Source organism: Corticium candelabrum, chromosome 11 (assembly GCF_963422355.1).
Source record: "Corticium candelabrum chromosome 11, ooCorCand1.1, whole genome shotgun sequence".
Classification (NCBI taxonomy): Eukaryota; Metazoa; Porifera; class Homoscleromorpha; order Homosclerophorida; family Plakinidae; genus Corticium; species Corticium candelabrum.
This window is the reverse complement of record NC_085095.1, coordinates 287,038-304,946: the sequence shown is the minus strand read 5'-3', so window position 1 is coordinate 304,946 and position 17,909 is coordinate 287,038. Positions and strand designations below refer to the sequence as shown.

Below are 17,909 nucleotides of genomic sequence, written 5' to 3'. Positions count from 1 at the left end.
AATGGGATAAACAGTCTATAGCTTAGTGAAGTGCAAATCGAGAATAGCATGTTTGAAAACTACGTAGTAAACAACTGGATAGCAAGTTGATCTATTTAGAAGTATATTTGGGACATGTTAGCTGTAATATTTTATGTGGGGGTGTAACACATGTCCAGACTTGCTACCATTTTTCACAAGAATGTGTCTGCTTATTGTTTGAGAGAAAGAAAGATTTATGAGGAAATGAGAGTGCATGTAGTAATGTACTCTTTTCTCTCAACAAGCACTGAGGTCTTAGTATGAGCACCAGCAGTTTTTAAAGATTTGTTAGTCATTACCAAGAGATCTTTAACTGTTGCCCAGCTGAATGCACGTTTAGAATTATGTTACTAATTAATTAAGTATCACTAATTTATTGCTCTAAAGAGTAAATTCTTTTTCTTAAGTTAAAGTAGAAGCAAATTGACTACCCTATTAGTAATGCCCACAACCGATTACATGCGCAACACTCATGCAGACATTTACTCTACCAGCAGGATGTTCAGCGTCAGTGCAACATACCATTCAATCATATCACCTTCCTTCAGGTAACATGATGCTTTAAATTTCTCTACAAAAGTCCCTCTGCAGTCTATACTCACTGATAATCAAATTACCATGTATCTGAAGTTAATCACAATATTTTACGCCCCAGTTTCAATATATTAGCCACTCGTTAGATTGGAAGTATATCTCCAGCAATAATCCTTCTCATGATTTCATTGGTGCCTGCCAATACCATCATCAAATGCTTGAAACTAAATACTAGCTATTCACTCGTACCTTCCAATATTTGATGCACCCTGCAATCTCTCAGATACTGTTGCACTGCATAATCTTTCAAGTAGCCATAACCTCCATGCATTTGCAGGGAGTCATTGCAAATCTGTTTAATAATAGGAAACGATAGCAATATGAGATATAATTACGTTTGTACTGTGCCGAAACACTGACATTAAAGCACTTGTCAGTAGCAAAGAGTTTGGCCATGGCAGCAAGTCTGGCTGCATTGGTTGAGTTCATATCAAGCGCTTTAGCAGCATGACGAACTAAGAGTCTCGATGCCACAAGATCAGTAGCCATTTCTGCAAGCTTGAATTGCAAATACTAGTAACACATAATACAAAAACATAACCCAATATTGTTGAATTTCAACAAATTGCATTGGAGTCACAAGTGTACTTGATTCTCGGCTAAGGGTTTTCCAAATTGAACTCTTTCGACGAGATGTTCTCGTGTTTGTTGTAAAGATGCCTGGGCCGCTCCTAGACTGCAAGATGCTATGTTGATTCGTCCACCATTTAAACCCTTCATTGCTATGTTAAATCCCTGGCAATTTGCATTCAGTTTTTGACAGACACACAAAACAAATAAATCCAAACAAACACAAAACACACCTTGCCTTCCTGGCCAAGTCGGTTAGAGACTGGAACACGACAATTATCAAAATGCACCATCCGAGTTGGCTGTGAATTCCACCCAATCTACAATACAACACCAAAATTAATCTTGTCTATCACTACCTAACTTATATATTCAAACTTGCACCTTCTTTTCCTTTGCACCAAAAGTGAGACCCTCAGCTCCATCTTCAACAACGACACATGAGATTCCTTTTGGACCTGCAAAAGAGACAGCATATACAGTACTTCTAATTTACTGCTACTGTACTATTAACCCCAAGCTCTCATCAGCAAAAAACCAGCAATAAAATGTGCATTTTCAGACTTACACATACTGTGATACATGTCAATTTTTTCAGTTCATTGTTATCTAGTTGCATATGAAAGAACTAGACTTACGCAATTGCTACATGTAGCTATAGGATCTTTCCAATGTTAAACAAAAATTGATTAGCAAAGTTCAACAAGAACCTTGTAAGCACGGAACCTCATTTCCAATGGTCTCCATGGCAGATCACGAGATCATTGACATACATATCAATACATGAAATGCCACATAACTTAGTGCTGTAAGTTCGCTCCACTCGACACCTAATGGGCTGGTCAGTCAAGTCAGATTCCAGATCAAACCTCAATCTCTGCCACTTGTTGTTAACAAGATGAATTGCTACACAATTTTTCAAAATTTCATAATTTACACAGCAGAGCAACCAGACTGTGCCTGTCATTACATAGAACATTGTGTAAAGTCAAACATAAAATGTATGCTCTCGCTATCACATTGGTTCTAAGATGGCGAGAGCACTGGGGTAAGGGTACTAAAACTGTAACTCAAACAACATATATCAACCTGTCAGCTAACCAATCAGGTGCATACAGTATCAATCAATCAACTGATCCTATTTGTCCTCACCCTTGCCACCTGTTCTGGCCATGACAATGTAGAGATCAGATGCCTCACCACCACTGATAAAAGCCTGCAAGCAAACACAATTTCTCATTTACCCAATCAAGTTATTCTACACAAGAAATGACCAGCATAATCACTGGTCTTTGCATTTTGAAATATTGCCATCACAAATTGTGACAAATTTTGTAGATATGCCAAAACCCAACATTTTCCAAGTCTCCTCTAATTCTCACTGACTATACAGCCAACACAGCCAACTCATCACCTTTGTCCCATTCAGTATATAAAAATCTCCATCTCTTCTTGCTGATGTAATAAGAGATGCAGCATCACTACCAGCACCTACAGCAGAACACAGCACAGTCAGAGATCAACAAACATGATTTCGATCAAACTAATGAACCAACCAGGCTCTGTCAAACAGTATGATGCAAAAGTCTACTCAGAGAAAATATATAATCAATTAGACATCTGCATTGACAACATATAGTACAAGCATTTTGTGACAAATTTTGAGTCAACCTTAAACTAATTGCAATACAAACTTTTTCAAGTGTTTTGTATACAGAAAAATGTCCTCTATAACATACTAAAAGTCTTAAGGAATATCTGCAGGGGAAAGTGTCCAAAAAGTGGTCATCTGCTACCATACTCGTTGCCGATTCTACACCATCTTTTATTGTATATATACCAATGTTTTAGTAGGATTGTAAATTAGTTTAAACTTTCTGTGTTTTTTCAACTACTTTATTGTAAAGGCTATAGTATAATAAGTAGATAGAAGATTTGTGAGATGTAATAGTCACTATAGTCAATAATTATTATGTATTCAATCATTGTTATTGTCTTCTTCATCATCATCATCTTATGATCATCAACATCAACACCTTCATATGTCAGCCAGTCTGAGTTTATACAGTCAGATCCTCTGCAGTTGCCACAGGCAGGGGAGCATTTCACATTGTGCTTCTTGCATGTACACCTTAATGTACTGCAATCAGTCTGACAATTACACTTTATCATACGTAGGAGCTCATCAGGAGCTGGAGGCAAGTCAGTCTGGACTGGCTTAAGTCCTTCTTCACTCTCTCTCCACCCCCATTCTACTGGCGTAAGTACAACACCAGAACCTTTCCATTGTTGTATCTGAAAGTATACACGGAGACTGTGGTACTTTGCTGCAGCTGAAGTAGGTGGCAGAGTCTGTGGTTGAATATGAGATGTTTTAGTAGCCACCTTCTCGCAGTAACGCGTATAACGCAGCGAATCAAGTCTTTCTGCAGGTTTTCCATTGTACAAACAAACCAATGCTTGCTCTCCTGCAACAACAATATCTTCAGGGAAAGCTGACTGTGCATCGAACACCTTAGCTTGCTCTCAAAAGTGTGTACTTGATTTGAACTTCTTAAGGGAAGTTCCTTTTCCAATGCCATACAGGTGGGAGGTTGTATCACATCCAAGGATGGCATGCAGAAAGAGCATGTGAGTGCATATTTCAGGGCCTAGCTGTTCCTTGACAACCTGGATGTTCCACACGCGCGGTTTCTTTGTGCTCTTCTTTGGCTCTGGTCGGAAAAACACTCTGTGAGAGTGCAAGCTTGAGTGATAGCACAACAGGATAAGAAGGTCTGTGTCATCACCAACCAGGATAGTGGTCGACATTGTGGCAGACTCCACTGATTTTTGTACAATTAGCAAATCAGCATCCCCTGGAGCATGATGCACTTTGCAGTTGTTCATCTCTAGTTGATCTCCGAACATTTTAATGAACTGCTGCTTGTTGGTCTTGTTGGCCAAAATCTTAGCCTTTGACATTGTAAGCTGCATATTGCTGGTAAATGCTACAGTTACTCCAGCATGCCCTTTTGTTCGCCTTTCATGCGTTGTGTCTTTCGTGGATTTGCCACTGTAACCATCAAACACGACAACTGCTTCTCCATACTTTTTTGAGACATACCTTGTGTACATTGAGCATATCTCTTGGTATGTTGCCCCTTGCGTCCATGGGATGCGGTGAATGAGTGCACCGCCATCCAGCACATACTGGACTTCTCCAGTTATCTCAGAAAAGTCTAGTGCCAATAGATTCCAGATGGCATTTGCCAGCACTGGCTTCTGTGGCTCCCGAAGAAGTAGTGATGAGTCAAAGAGGGCTGGTGGATAACTGCATAGCTCATACCTGGAGACATCTTCAAAATTTTCAGTTGCCTTTGCAGCAATTATCGTGAGTCTCTGGAAAAGAAGTTGTGGGTCAATCTGCACTGCAATGCCCATCAACCTTGACTGCATTCTTCGTGTCTAGATTGATGACCTGGTCTTTCTTCTTGAAATTATATTCTGCAGCAGTCTTCCCCTCCATGCTAATCAGAATTGCATTTCCAACATCTTTTGCTTTGTCAACATTGACGGTGCTGTGTGCATGTACTCCTGTGGAGATGCTTCTTAGACTGGTATCGAAAGTGAAGAGGTTCATATCTCGAAGATACTTGAGAATTTTGTGGGTATCTTTCCAGTCACGAGCTTGTCTAGCCTTGGTTATATCTTTGTTTTGCTCTCCTGTGTTGTAGCTAACCCCAGTCAGCTCTTGCATGGCACAGTTCACGTCAGCACAAGCTGGCTTAGACAACAACCATGTCAAGCGTTGCTGCTCAGTCATCCCTCGTCCTCTTGTGAGACCCCCGCTGGTCTTCAGGCTTCTCATGAGCACCTGCTCGATGATGAGATCCGAGGACAAGCCAGCCCAATAACGATCACTTCGTCTCACCACATGAAGACCTTCTCGAAAATGTTGATACACATCTAGATGATCATTGTGGAGATTAGACATTCGCTGCAGATATATCCATGCAGACTTTGTGTAGTGGTTGTGCCCACATGCGGCCAAGTAAGGGAGCATTTCTGAAACAGCTTGGAGATGCAATTCCCAGTTGCCAGTACGCTCTGCTCGGATATACTTGCGAAGTATATCAACCATACCTATGTACTGCAACCAAAGTGTAGCAGTCCTAGATGACTTCATGGATTCGGTTTCTCTTTGAAGAGCATCACCGATTCTGGTTAGGACACCAGACTGGCAAACTTGATCTGCAGACATTAAACCCTGCATCACCTTCTCATAGAGAACAGCAGCTTCATCTAGGTCTGGATGTCTAGCAGACTTCTCGTGTGCTAAAGTTGTAGCTTCTAAAATCTCTTCTGTTTCCACATTCCCAGTTTCTGGGTCATCTGAACTTCTGGAGAAGCCTTGAACAAGTCTCCAGTGAGGTATTTGTTCTTCATTATAGTGTTTCTTCAGTATCCAATGCGATATCTGTGTTTCAGAAGAACTGTAAGTTAGACATAAAGAGAGTTTTGGAGGTCACGTGATTTGAACGCTACCAGAGATGATACGCTCACTTCCCCTCAAAGAATTCACTAAGACTTTTAGTATGTTATAGAGCACACTTTTCTATGTAGGAAACAGTTGAGAGAGTTTGTATTGCAATTTGTTTAAGGTCAAACCATATAATGCCTGTACTAATAGACCATATTCTCACTTCCATTGATGCTAGTTTTGGAATCCAGTGTTTCCTCTGGTGATCATTTCCAAATTCGTCTACCATCCAGGTACACAAACTATAACAAGTATAAATCAGAAATATGACCCCAAACTCAACTGTCATGATTGGCTCACTTATGTATAGTAAGGTATGCAGCAGTGCTGACACATCCTTGTGATAATGCCTCAAAGACTATGGAAGCATCAAGCCTGGACAAACCAGACCCACCATATTCTGGCTTACTGTACAGTGCTAAAAAGAAAGGCCATTGTATCAATGCCAAGTACTACGATATTTAGTCTAGATATATTACAGAGAATAATGTTATAGAAAACACAAACATTACTGGCAAGCTTCTGTGTTTGTTCACAAGAACAGCATTGATTAACGTAATGAAATTTTTAGGCGGTGTTTCTACTAACTGCACCTTAAACTAGTTTAGCTTAAATGCGTTTAAATACTAAACCAGTTCAAGAAAGCGACTGTTTCCACTAACTTGCACATCCAGGATGTGCAGGTACGTAAAGAAAGTGACTGTTTCCACTAACTTGCACATCCAGGATGTGCAAAACAAACCGACTATAGGGAACGCCTTATTTTGAAGTATTGGGTAGCTCAAGTCAGAGCAACTGTTGGTTTTCACTGATTCAGCATCTGCTAGCTAGTAGGAATTTGCATGATGAGGACCAAGGACACTGTCTTCTCTCTGTCCATAGCTGTTGATTTCTTTCCTTTAGTTAACAACCCTTACATCTTCTAGGGCAATCCTATCCTAGCAAAATAGTCAATATCATCAAAACGGCATTGTCAGAAGCCATCTATAGGTAAACAAGCGTGCTACTGTCACGTGACCATTAAACCTAAACCACTTTGCTAAATCCTACTACAAAACGGGTTTAGGAAATCGGTTTAGGTTCAGAATATAACTGGTTTAGTGCAGGTGGAAACAAGTCAATCCTTAAACCAGTTAAACTTAAACCATTTGTTAATTAAACCGGTTACACGCTAGGCTAGTGGAAACGAGCCCTTAAATTTCCAGACACATCAAATAATACTTTACAACAGTTCAATAGTGATAACCTATGCACTAGCCATTCCCGAGAAACACAACTATTTAACCAAAACAATACAACAAAAAAGTAGAATAGCTTGCTACACCACTTATACATATTAACACATCTCCACTAGCAGTCTATCAACCAAATCAAACTACAATTAACTCACAAACCTGCAAATCCAAGCCCAGCAGCTTTCTTTAGTACTTCAACTGGAAAAATCTCCTAACACAATCAATCAATCAATCAATCAATCAATCAATCAATCAATTACTTATATATGAAGTACACTGCATGCCACAATTCTACATATATACAATTGTTCAGATAAGCTGGACTTCAAATTTTATAAGCTGATCTACATCGATTTTTTTACAAAGCAGGTTTGATTTGTAAATCTGTCTCATGTATTAAAAGTCGTAAAATAAAAATAAAAAGTGAAGTGGTCATATTGTAAATACAATCATCTGTCCTTATGGCAGCAAGTCGACTGTGGTTGTTTGACTTTTTCAACCAGTCATATATCAACAACTATTCTCTGGCAAGATGAAGACTGACCTGAGTATGTTTCTCTCAACATTACCTCCCCTTAAGCCAAGCTCTTTAGAGCAATGTGTACAAACCTCAACAAAAGAATGTCCCCTATGGCTCTGATTTGCTTCTGTCTTCACTTCCTGTCATAATTGGCATTCAGTTGCCCGTACCTTCCTATGAGTGGTAGATTTGCCTATAGCCACATCAGCTTGTCCAGTGCTTGCGAAACCCTTAGAGTGCAGACTGTGCATATTGTCCTTCTCTCAAGAAAGACTAACACAACTTGTGTGTTCAAACTCATGAATTCAGTTTTAAAGCGCCTAACCACTACAGCTGACCAAACTTCATCCCACAACTGTAGTTGCCAAAAGTGTACAATTTAGTAACTCCTTTCTAGGTCATTGTTAGGACTATTATGTCCAGGTGCCCAATCTGTTCCACTTAAGCAGGGTTCTAAGAATGTGGTTTGTGTGGCACTAAAGGAGTTGCACTAAACCAAAGCGGTTTTATACAAAGAGATAAAGAGAATCTAGCTACAAGCCAGCTGTTGCAGGTGGGCAGCATTTATCTAATAAGTAGTGTTACCTAACCTTCAGTGTAGCATTATCTACTGTTCCTTCCATTTCACCAAAGTTTTACAGACTCATCTTGTATGACCCTTCCAAATCTCACACATGATCAAGCAACTTGATAATCAGTAAGTTGTTTGTGATGACTTAATTGTGCAATACCTTTGAGCACTGTGACTAAAGCTACTAAAACCACGAGAGGGGACCATCAGTGTCAGACAATGCTCCATGCCGCTTACCCACAAGTCGCCTACTTTGTCTACTTCTTGGCATGTTTTCTGTTGATGCTGCCATCACCAGGGCAGCTAGCTGATATTAACAAGACATGTTGTCCTTGCTATTTCATTTCTGAGACAGATGTATAAACAATAAACTTTCACATTGTGGAAAAGATTATACAACAAGTATATAGTAGAATCAATTCACCCAATGCAAATATATACTGGTATATAATATCAAACTGCCTAAATGAATTATGTGATTTTCCATAATATTATAGCTCTACCTCCTTATGGCTTGACAAGAGGTTGGTAAATTTAGATGTTTCTTGTACTTCATTTTCATAATCAAAAATTAAAAATAAAAATGTTTAATTAATTAACACCACAAATGAGTGACACAGCATCCTCACAAAACAAGATGTCAAAAATCTGTCTAGATAACAACTTCATGGACTGCATAGTTGCCATTTTATTATCCATTAGATCATAACATAATGTTAATAATTAACTACTAAAGTTATAAAGTTTCACTGCACAAGTATATTTAATTAACTTAATTAATTAATTAAACCTCTTCATCCCACTTTCTCATGTTTGGAAACATTTCATTGGCAGCAAAGTTTGCAGCACTGTTCTGAAATTCTCGCTGCTCATCTGAGAGCCCCTCTGCAGCTATGAGAGACGAACAAACTAAGTAGAACATTCACAAAATCTAGAAGGCAAAAAACATTACGATCTAGACTCGTTCCTTCAACTGAAAGTAGTCGGCTAAAAGTTTTCTTTTGACGAACCAAATGCAAAGGCAAAACTCGTTTGAAAGCCGCAATCATCTCTGCTACTAGTATCTCAACAAACAGATTAGTGACAACAAATCAATGAAGCTCGTTTCAAGCATGCGCATAAAGCTACCACGTGACATTGGGATGGCTCAGCCGTTTCTTCCTCCACCTCCTTCGTCTTCAAGACGACGAAACCGTCTCGTTTCTTCTGAAAATGCAAGTTTGGTCCAAAAATCTCAGTTACCTCAGGTTCAACATTCACCTGCAGCTCAAAAAACTAACGACGTTTCTCAACCTACTCAATTGGTCGACTTCAATTCTTTGCCGCTTGCGTCTGCGTCGTGTGATGATGAATACGCTTGGATGAATCAAGATTCTCAACCTCACGAGCAGAATTCAGTTTTTGATTTCTCGTCTCAAGCCGCACAATCTCAGCATCCTACTCACTCAACTGCATATGCTCAGCTTGTGACTGAGTCTCGAATGGATGCTTCTGCCCACCCACAGCAAAGTTCTAGCGTATTTGAGGTAAATAGTGGTACCCTACAGTCACAAAGTTTGTTTCCCAATCCTTCTTTGCAAGCGAGCAATTCACCTTTCGTGCAACCTCTTCAGCGACCACTTTTTCAACAGCAACCCGTTCTGCAGCAACCTATTCAACAGCAACCCGTTCTGCAGCAACCTGTTCAACAGCAACCCGTTCTGCAGCAACCTATTCAACAGCAACCCGTTCTGCAGCAACCTGTTCAACAGCAACCCGTTCTGCAGCAACCTGTTCAGCAGTCACTTTTTCAGCAGCAACCTGTTCAACAGCAATCTGTTCAGCAGCCACCTTTTCAGCAGCAATCTGTGCAGCAGCTATCCGTTCAGCAGCAATCCGTTCAGGTACATGCAGTTCAGCAGTCAGTCCAGCAACAAGGGTCACCATTACTGAGCTTTGATCAGCAACAGGTGCTATCACAACCAGCAGCAGGTGACTGGACTGCTTTTGCTCAACCTCCAGCTGAAACTAGTGTTGTTAGCGAGAGTGAAATAGATGATGATATTGATTTTCAAATCTCTCAGATGGAACAAGAGCTTGCACAGCTTGATGCATTTGCTTCAGAATACGAGGCTATGGACTGGGGCACACAGGAGCAAAAGGTAGATGTGAAAGCAACTGGTATCTATGATGTTCCAGCATTTCAGACACCTGGAGCAAATGTTGGCCAATACCAGCGACAAGAACAGTCGACGTCTCAATCCCCACCCGTTCTATTTGACTTTGACAGTGCATTTCAATTTGGACAGTCTGTAACAGTCAGCCAAGCTCCCTTTCCTCCTCAGTCTACGGTGTCTGGACAAGATCCGTTGAGGCAGGAGGCACTATATCAGGAGCCTTCACAAATTAGAGTGAAGAAATCAATGAAATTATCAGGGCAGCCAACAGCTGCTGGTTCGAAGGCCAACCAGAGAACTCACAAAGCGATACATACCTTTGTGGGACGGCATGACGATGAAGTAGAACTGGCCAAAGGAGATCCAGTGAATGTCGAGGTGACAGGCGAAGATGGCTGGTGTACAGGTATAAACCTCAGAACAAATCGAAGGGGCATTTTCCCCTCATCTTGTGTGGTGACGGTGTCAAATCCGTCTCAAGCAACAGGTACGAACAGAACGACATGCCTTACTAACTTCATGCGCAAACGTATTCTTGATTTGTTGCTGTGGTTATTGTGTTTTCTGCACATATGCCACCATTCTATTTTTGTGGAGCATCATGTGACTTAACATGTGACACAAACTGTTGTACTTCTATTAAACGTATTTTTATCCATATGTAGGATCTTCATCGCTTCCTCGCTTTCCAGTAAAGTATGTACATTGTATTGCATGTGTCTCCTATAATATATTTTTTGCTTCTGTCACTTAAGGTTCCTTGGTACAGTGACACTGAAGACTCACAGAGGCATGAAGTATCTCAGTGCTGCCATAACAAAGGTTTTTGATTTGCTCGTGTCTTTTTGTGTTGTAAAAAACGTCGTGCATTGTATGAAGGTGGTTGCAGCCAGACAAGTTGGCAAGGCTCCGCCTCCAGTTGTCCAGGTCCTGGAAGTCTCTGTTCAAGGTCTGAAGGTGTATTTCACCGACAATGGAAGCATTGTAATTGTGATCAATTAACTTGTATGTGACGCTATTATCAACTGCCTTGTTTCTTTTGTGATTCGTGATAGGACAAGTCAAAACGAGCAAATCATTTTCCACTGGAGAAAGTAACCTATATCGGTCAACATCCTCAACATAATAAGTGAGCACTAGCAATATATTTAATTAGTATTGCCCATTGTTGCGAATATTGTTGTCATAGATTTTTTGGATTCATAACTGAATCGCCATCTCGTCAAGGTGGCTTTGTGTGTTCTGTATTTGTCTACCAGTCCGACTCCAAACCGATTTGCGAGGCTGTCAGGTGAGCAGACTGGACTGAGTGTCAGTTTCCATTTTTTGTTTGTCTATAATTGCAATCAATTGTTTTCTAGTCGGGCCTTCAGAAATCTTAAAGGAGCATATCTCGATCATTCAAACCCAACATATGACTTTTATGCTGAGTAGATAGACATTCAGGCTTTGCTTTGCAAAACGCATGCGTACTAAAATGAAGGCGGTGCTTTATTCAATTAGTGTGAATTTGTTATAATAGCAATCTGTTGTGTCCGACTCATTTCCTTTCTCCTCTTGTTGCTGCGATGAGTCGGAAAGGTAGGCGCAAGCATCACTCCTCAATCGAAGCGTTCGGTTGTCTAGATGACGAGACACTGAAGCATTTAGAGGCCATTGCTGGTCGAGATCCCAGCGAGGTTTGTGTACACATTTGTGTTATGTTGCGTGTCAGTTTGCAAACTGTCGTGCGTCCAGCATCACGTAGTATTTCCGTGTATCGAAGAGCCTGTGTAAGAGGACAGAGTGTTGTCAATGTCATGTGTTTGTGCATCATGTAGGACGAAGAAGAACGTGAAGTTGTAACTCTGAAACAAGAGCGCGTCGATAATTACTACGTGGTAGGAGATGTGTTGGGAAAGTAAGTAAGTAAGCAACGCGTGTGTTGATGCATCGCGATGTTCACTCCGCCGCATAATGACGGAGATTGAAGAATGCGTGTGGTTTTGCGGGTTATCACTCAAGTATCGTGACGTGCCACATGATTGTTGCTGTCTGAATGGAGCCGTCGCATGCAAGATCGCGTGCGTGGTCACTCGTTTAGAGATAAAAACGTTCGCATTTTCATTGATTTGGTGCAGTTTGCGAACGGTTTTTACCTGAGCCTACCCCAATGTATCAGATGGGAGACTGCTGCTTATGTATGTGTGTAATGACAGGGGGCGGTTCGGTACCGTCTACAGATGCCAGTGCAAAGAATCGGGAAACGAGTTTGCTGGCAAGTTTATCAGAAAGGTTGGATTGAGGCGTGTGAAGCAAGAGGAGATACGTCGAGAAGTGGACATAATGAATGCCGTTCGGTCACGGCGTGTCGTTAGTTTGAGAGATGGTTTCGAGACAGCAGAGTTTGTTGTTTTCATGCTGGACTTGTGAGTGCTAGGCATGTCCTATGAGTACATAACGATGCACGTCGTATAAAAGTATACTATTGTTGACTGATCATGATTCATCTGTTTGCGTTACGTGCACACTAGACACACTTGGAGTTCATTGTTTCTTTGAAGTAACCCAATATGGCTTCCTAATATGCTTTCTCTTAGGGCAACTGGCGGTGAGCTATTTGATTATCTGGCTGAAAAGGATGCGTTGACTGAGGATGAGGCTGCGAAGTTCACGAGACATATTCTAGAAGGAATTGATTGTATGCATGAGAAGAATATTGTTCATCTAGACTTGAAGGCAAGACAAGAAAACGTGATGTTTATTGTAATTGGTTTCACAACTCACTGGTTTAGCCCGAGAACATCATGTTGAAGGACAAGAATCGATCTAAAGTTGTTATCATTGATTTGGGATTAGCGAGAGATTTGAACAAAGGAGAAGTCAAGGACATCTGTGGCACCCCTGAATTTGTTGGTGTGAATTCTGTTTTTCTCATTTAATTAATTGTCTTATTTTCTGATTATTAAATTTAATTCATTTATAGCACCAGAGGTTCTGAATTTTGACCCGGTTACTCTGGCAACGGACATGTGGTAGGAATCACTCTTATTGGTTGTATTAGCTGTGTTAGATTAAGCTGTTTTGTCTGTTTAGGACAGTGGGAGTAATTGTCTACATTATGTGAGGCGGGAGGTGGGGTGGAATGTATGTTGGGGTTAGTCTGATATGTTCTTACATCTATATAAGGTTAAGTGGTTGTTCACCCTTTCTTGGAGATGATGATAACGAGACCATGGCCAACGTTTGTAATGGAGACTATGAATTCTTTGAGGAATACTTTAGTGAAGTATCGACAGGCGCAAAGGATTTCATAAAAAAGCTGCTTCGATTTCGACCACAGTATGGTTATTTTATCAGCAAATTGTTTGGGAGCTGAATTGTTTGTGTCTGTAGGGATCGATCTACTGCCTATCAAAGCCTCATGCATCCATGGATCAAGGTGTGGGACTTGTATAGCAGTATAACGAGGTGTACAGATAGTACTATATCATACCTCTTTATTATGATGTTATAGCCCAAAAGAGGTCAGAGAAGTCGTTCGCGAATTGATACTGCTCGTTTAAAGAGATTTAATGCACGTCAGAAATGGCAGGTATGCTCATTTTTATTTGGCAATGCTCCAATGTTGTTTTGCAGTTGTCTTCATATCCTGTTGTAGGCAACTATGGAAGCTGTCAAGTTATCTCTTAAAATGAGAATATCAATAGGGAGTGTCAGCTCATGGATGAACTCTCACCCATCTTGTAGCAGTTTGTCTCTTGATTCACAATCATCTATGAATGAGGACCTTGAACCTAGTGTAGACAAGGTTGGTAGCATTGTTAGACGTATGAATCAACCATATCACTGTTGTGTGCTGTTGGTGTGAACAGAGTGGTATATCAAGTGAGTACAGTGACAGTGTGTTTGCATCACCAGCTCGCCAAACAGCTCAGCAAAATGTAGGAGGATCTGTGAACAGTTGCTCTATGTGTGGCTCAATATCATCGGTCTATGACACAGATGATGAGGTTACTTCTGTGTATAGCAAGTCTGATGCCATGACTAAGGTTCATCAGCTCATTGAGAGCAGAAATCTAAAACCCAGTTCAAGCCAGAGTGAAACAAGTCTGTTGTCAGGTGACGTAACAAAGGAGCACTCAAGTGTTGGTCATCCATTGTTGAACAGTTCGATAAAAAGGCAGAGAAAAGTAGGTACAGGATTCAGTCCACTCTTTCCTCATTCCACATCTAAGTCACTACCAGGAAAGGAGCAGACTGCAGCATTTTCTGAAAGAGTAGATGACGAAGATCTTATGTCTGGTGTGGTGGCATCACTGAAACAAGAAGTCAAAGCAAGACTTAGAGAGGGAGAGAAGCAGACCAATTCCAAATGCAGCAAGCTTGACAATTTTCAATGTGATGACAATCCCGACAGCCATGGAAACCAAACAAGTTCTCCGAGAAACATGAAGAATGAGGCTACGGTGTCTACTGGGCAAAACCATATAGATGTAGTAAGACCAGACAGTGATGTCAGGACAGAACCTGATATTGTAGAGAAATCTGAATCAAAAGTTCAAAAGCTACGAAATACAATTATGAAATGGAGAAGAAGCAGTGTTTCTGATGGAGGCAAAATTAATGGAAAACGGAAGGGTTTGGATTTAGTGTGTGCAGAGTCAGATGATAAGGAGAAAGCAGATGTTATTGTTGCATCACCAGAAGAGCCTGTTCAAAAGAAAAAGCGAAAGAAAGTCATTCGAGTAGTGAAGAAAGTTGTCAAAAAACGAAAAAAGGTTCCCAAACAAGCGAGTAAGCCAGCAACTGATGTCAGTGATGATGTTGCTTCAGTCGATCCATTAAAACAAGAGAAACAAAAGGTGTCCACAACTAAAAAAGAAGGACTTTCTAAGTTTTTAAGAAGGTTCAGCTTTAGTCGCAGTAAGTCATCTTGCCCTGTTGTTGCTGAAAACCATTATGTGGATAAACAGGAAGACCAACTAGATGCTGCAGAGGTAGAGAAACTTGATGTTTCAGGCTGTGTGAATGTAGAGAACGATGCTTGTGATGCTGTTGACGAGCCTTTGGCAGAAACCGTGTTGAAATTGGACTACGTGCAGTCCTGTCTTCCCTCAAATGCTAACAATACTGAATCAACTGAGAAGCAGCCTCAATGTGATTTGCCTGACTTGACCCAGGATATCCAAAAGCATAGTTCACCTGCAGAGGAAACAACAGGTGTGTCAACTGAACAACCAGCAAACGTGGCAGATACTCATCATATTCACTACAACAAACTTCCTGGAGAACAGTCTGCAGAGGACGAACACCAAGTCACTGTTGACCCTGTAGAGAAAGATGTGGGTGAAGTACGAGTACAAGAGGTGATGACGATAGGCCCAGCTGAAAATGCATTGTTGGAAAATCATGGGTGCGAGGAGAAAGAGGAGACAGTGTGTAATATGGTGACGGACATCATTGAAGACAAGGTTGAAAGTAACCCAACGGTGGGTGTGAAAAACCATAGTGCCACAAGGAGTGACATAACTGTAAATAGGAGATCACCTGTTCCATACACATCGCAGTGTAATGAAGTAAAGGTTGAAGAAACTCCACAACAGCATTCTGCCCACAATAGAGCAGTTTCAAGATTCAGCCGTTGGGAATCGGAAAAGAAAGTTTCTGTTTTTGAACGGGTACAGATGTATCAGGGTCAGAAGAATGCAGACGTAGAAAACGTCAGGAAACCTGCTCACAGTTCAAGGCATCCCAACATTAGATCAGAATCAGTCACAAATCTGAGAGTAAAGTATGAATCTGCTGCTGCAAAACCAAACAGTGGCAGTTTTAATATGGAACTGTGCCAGGAAAAGGCAGTTAAATCTAGAACATTGGGAAGATGTGATGTGGGTGTCAGTGGTTCAAAGAGTGTTACTGAGGGTTTGTCTAACATAGGCAATGGTCGTGCATCTTTGAAATTAGGTGTGAACAGTGTGGACAGATCACCGTCATTGAATTGTTTGTATTCACATAGTAAGGTGTCACCCAGCTCTGGTGGGTTGTCTTCCCTAGTTCATCGATTCGAGTCTAAATCTCCAGGGACAACACCAGATACTACTCCTGAACCTGAAATAGTCAGTCCCAAAGTTGGTATTCGACACAGACTTTACCGCTCAAGGTCAGATTCTACCCCTGAACCTGAAACAAACAGTCAAGGGCTAAAGTTTCGACGTGAGAAGAGATCTCCACTGATGACATCAGATGTCACTGCTGAGCCTGAACTACTAAGTCCAGTACATAAGGTTCGACAGATATGGATGTCACGAGAAGAATCAGAAGTACCTGATGACAAGTCAAAGGTGCTTGACAATAAACCACCACCGAAGATTCAACTTCGAGATTCTTGGCAAAAGCCTGAAACAAAAAGGCAACCAAAGGAATTGAATAAAGTTTCCAGTTTAGAGGGATCTGTTTTGTTTTCAAAGGCAAGATCACCAGTTGCCAGTCAAAATCAAGGATGGTACAAGAAACATACTAGGGATACTCAGAAAGACACTGCTGAAAAAGTTGGAGTTGGCAACAATCTGTCACTTGTTGGTAGCAAGCAGCCATCAGAGTCAGTCAACAATAAAGGATTAGCAGAGAAGGTACGGATTGACAGCCCTTCATCTTGTGAGACAAAAGAAATACAAAACAGAACAGCTGGTCATCGTCAGAAATCAGAAGAGAAAGTGAGCTGTAAAGGCTCTGTTGCTCCCACAAGCACTTCATCACAAGTTCGAGTAGGTAACCTAGGGCGCCTTCCTGATCGGCAGAGTTCTGTAACCGTCCAACAAAGCTTGATCTCGCCAATGGTTAGTGAAAAAAATGCTGTCAAAGTTGCTCCTAGAGATGTCACTGCCCGTGTTGTTCGATTGAATGGCACAAATGGGACCAACCACAATCATGTTATACCTTGTGGCACTACTGCATTGAGAAGTGAATTTAGACAAGCACCTACGGAATCGGGTAATGTAACACGACCTCACATCACAGTCAACAAGCAGTCTCTTTCAAGTGGGAAGTCTGGATCAAAAATTACTATGACATTTAGTGTCCAAAAGCCATAGTGTGGCGAGAACAGAATAGCATGGTGCTTGTTGAAGGTTTACCTGAAAGTATGTGTATATAGTCACAAAATTAGTACAACTATGTTTAATTAACCTTCAACAATTGCATCTATTTGTAGTCTGTACATGTCATTTTACATCTGTACAAAGTGTGCACTGGATATTGATGGTCTTGGCATAAACAGTCAATATAACAAATTGTAATCTACTGCTACATGTACTTGTGCTTCAAACTATTAAAGATAGCTACCTATTAACTTAAACCAGACTACCCTTGAAAGTGAGACAGTGGACATTAGCACTGAATGAAGATCACATTTTACTGGAATGCATGTACAACAACTGCTTGTGGTATTCTACTGGTAGCATTGAATCAAGCAGCTGGCTAAATGCATTGGATAATCTGTAACATATGATATTGTTATGACTCTACTCACATTCAAGAACAGAGCCATTACACTAAGTGCCAGAGTTGAATTAAGATAATTGTTGTTTTGAGCATTCCCATCCCAAGCAATCATAAAAGGTCTTTTAAATGGAAAGAGGAAGTCAGCCAATTGAGGAAATTATTAACCATACTATGTGCTAATCAACTACATTCAATTCTTGTGCTTTCGGAACGACTTTCCATTAAATAGTTTGCCATT

General features: G+C 40.8%; 3 protein-coding genes across 6 annotated transcripts; 2 read left to right on the top strand and 1 right to left on the bottom strand.

The window, feature by feature from the left end:
* Positions 1-514: 514 nt before the first annotated feature.
* Positions 515-9,176, bottom strand: LOC134186372 (isobutyryl-CoA dehydrogenase, mitochondrial-like). 3 transcript variants are annotated; one of them, XM_062654324.1, is made up of 15 exons: positions 9,162-9,176; positions 8,986-9,097; positions 8,824-8,924; positions 7,102-7,153; positions 6,008-6,125; positions 5,871-5,949; positions 2,742-2,772; positions 2,600-2,676; positions 2,338-2,401; positions 1,570-1,643; positions 1,419-1,505; positions 1,204-1,350; positions 976-1,128; positions 805-907; positions 515-750 (listed from the first exon to the last, which is right to left on the bottom strand). In XM_062654324.1, exons 2-15 carry the CDS (start codon positions 9,080-9,082, stop codon positions 698-700), a joined length of 1,236 nt encoding a protein of 411 aa, XP_062510308.1. In that variant the 5' UTR covers positions 9,083-9,097; positions 9,162-9,176; the 3' UTR covers positions 515-697. The 3 variants fall into 3 exon arrangements, with proteins under 3 accessions (XP_062510308.1, XP_062510306.1, XP_062510307.1); XM_062654322.1 differs by lacking the exon at positions 9,162-9,176 and having other exon boundaries at positions 8,986-9,128; XM_062654323.1 differs by lacking the exons at positions 8,824-8,924; positions 8,986-9,097; positions 9,162-9,176 and adding an exon at positions 8,271-8,319.
* Positions 9,169-11,726, top strand: LOC134186371 (putative mediator of RNA polymerase II transcription subunit 12). The gene is made up of 7 exons (XM_062654321.1): positions 9,169-10,676; positions 10,855-10,885; positions 10,945-11,011; positions 11,069-11,173; positions 11,245-11,318; positions 11,379-11,480; positions 11,551-11,726. The coding sequence occupies exons 1-7, from the start codon at positions 9,176-9,178 to the stop codon at positions 11,621-11,623; spliced, it is 1,953 nt and encodes a 650-aa protein (XP_062510305.1). The 5' UTR covers positions 9,169-9,175; the 3' UTR covers positions 11,624-11,726.
* On the top strand, positions 11,713-17,470 carry LOC134186370 (uncharacterized). 2 transcript variants are annotated; one of them, XM_062654319.1, is made up of 12 exons: positions 11,713-11,868; positions 12,010-12,089; positions 12,388-12,597; positions 12,769-12,907; positions 12,964-13,084; positions 13,155-13,203; positions 13,265-13,291; positions 13,358-13,510; positions 13,565-13,610; positions 13,686-13,763; positions 13,830-13,979; positions 14,044-17,470. In XM_062654319.1, the coding sequence occupies exons 1-12, from the start codon at positions 11,758-11,760 to the stop codon at positions 17,260-17,262; spliced, it is 4,383 nt and encodes a 1,460-aa protein (XP_062510303.1). In that variant the 5' UTR covers positions 11,713-11,757; the 3' UTR covers positions 17,263-17,470. The 2 variants fall into 2 exon arrangements, with proteins under 2 accessions (XP_062510303.1, XP_062510304.1); XM_062654320.1 differs by having other exon boundaries at positions 11,749-11,868; positions 12,010-12,093.
* The last annotated feature ends 439 nt before the right edge of the window (positions 17,471-17,909 follow it).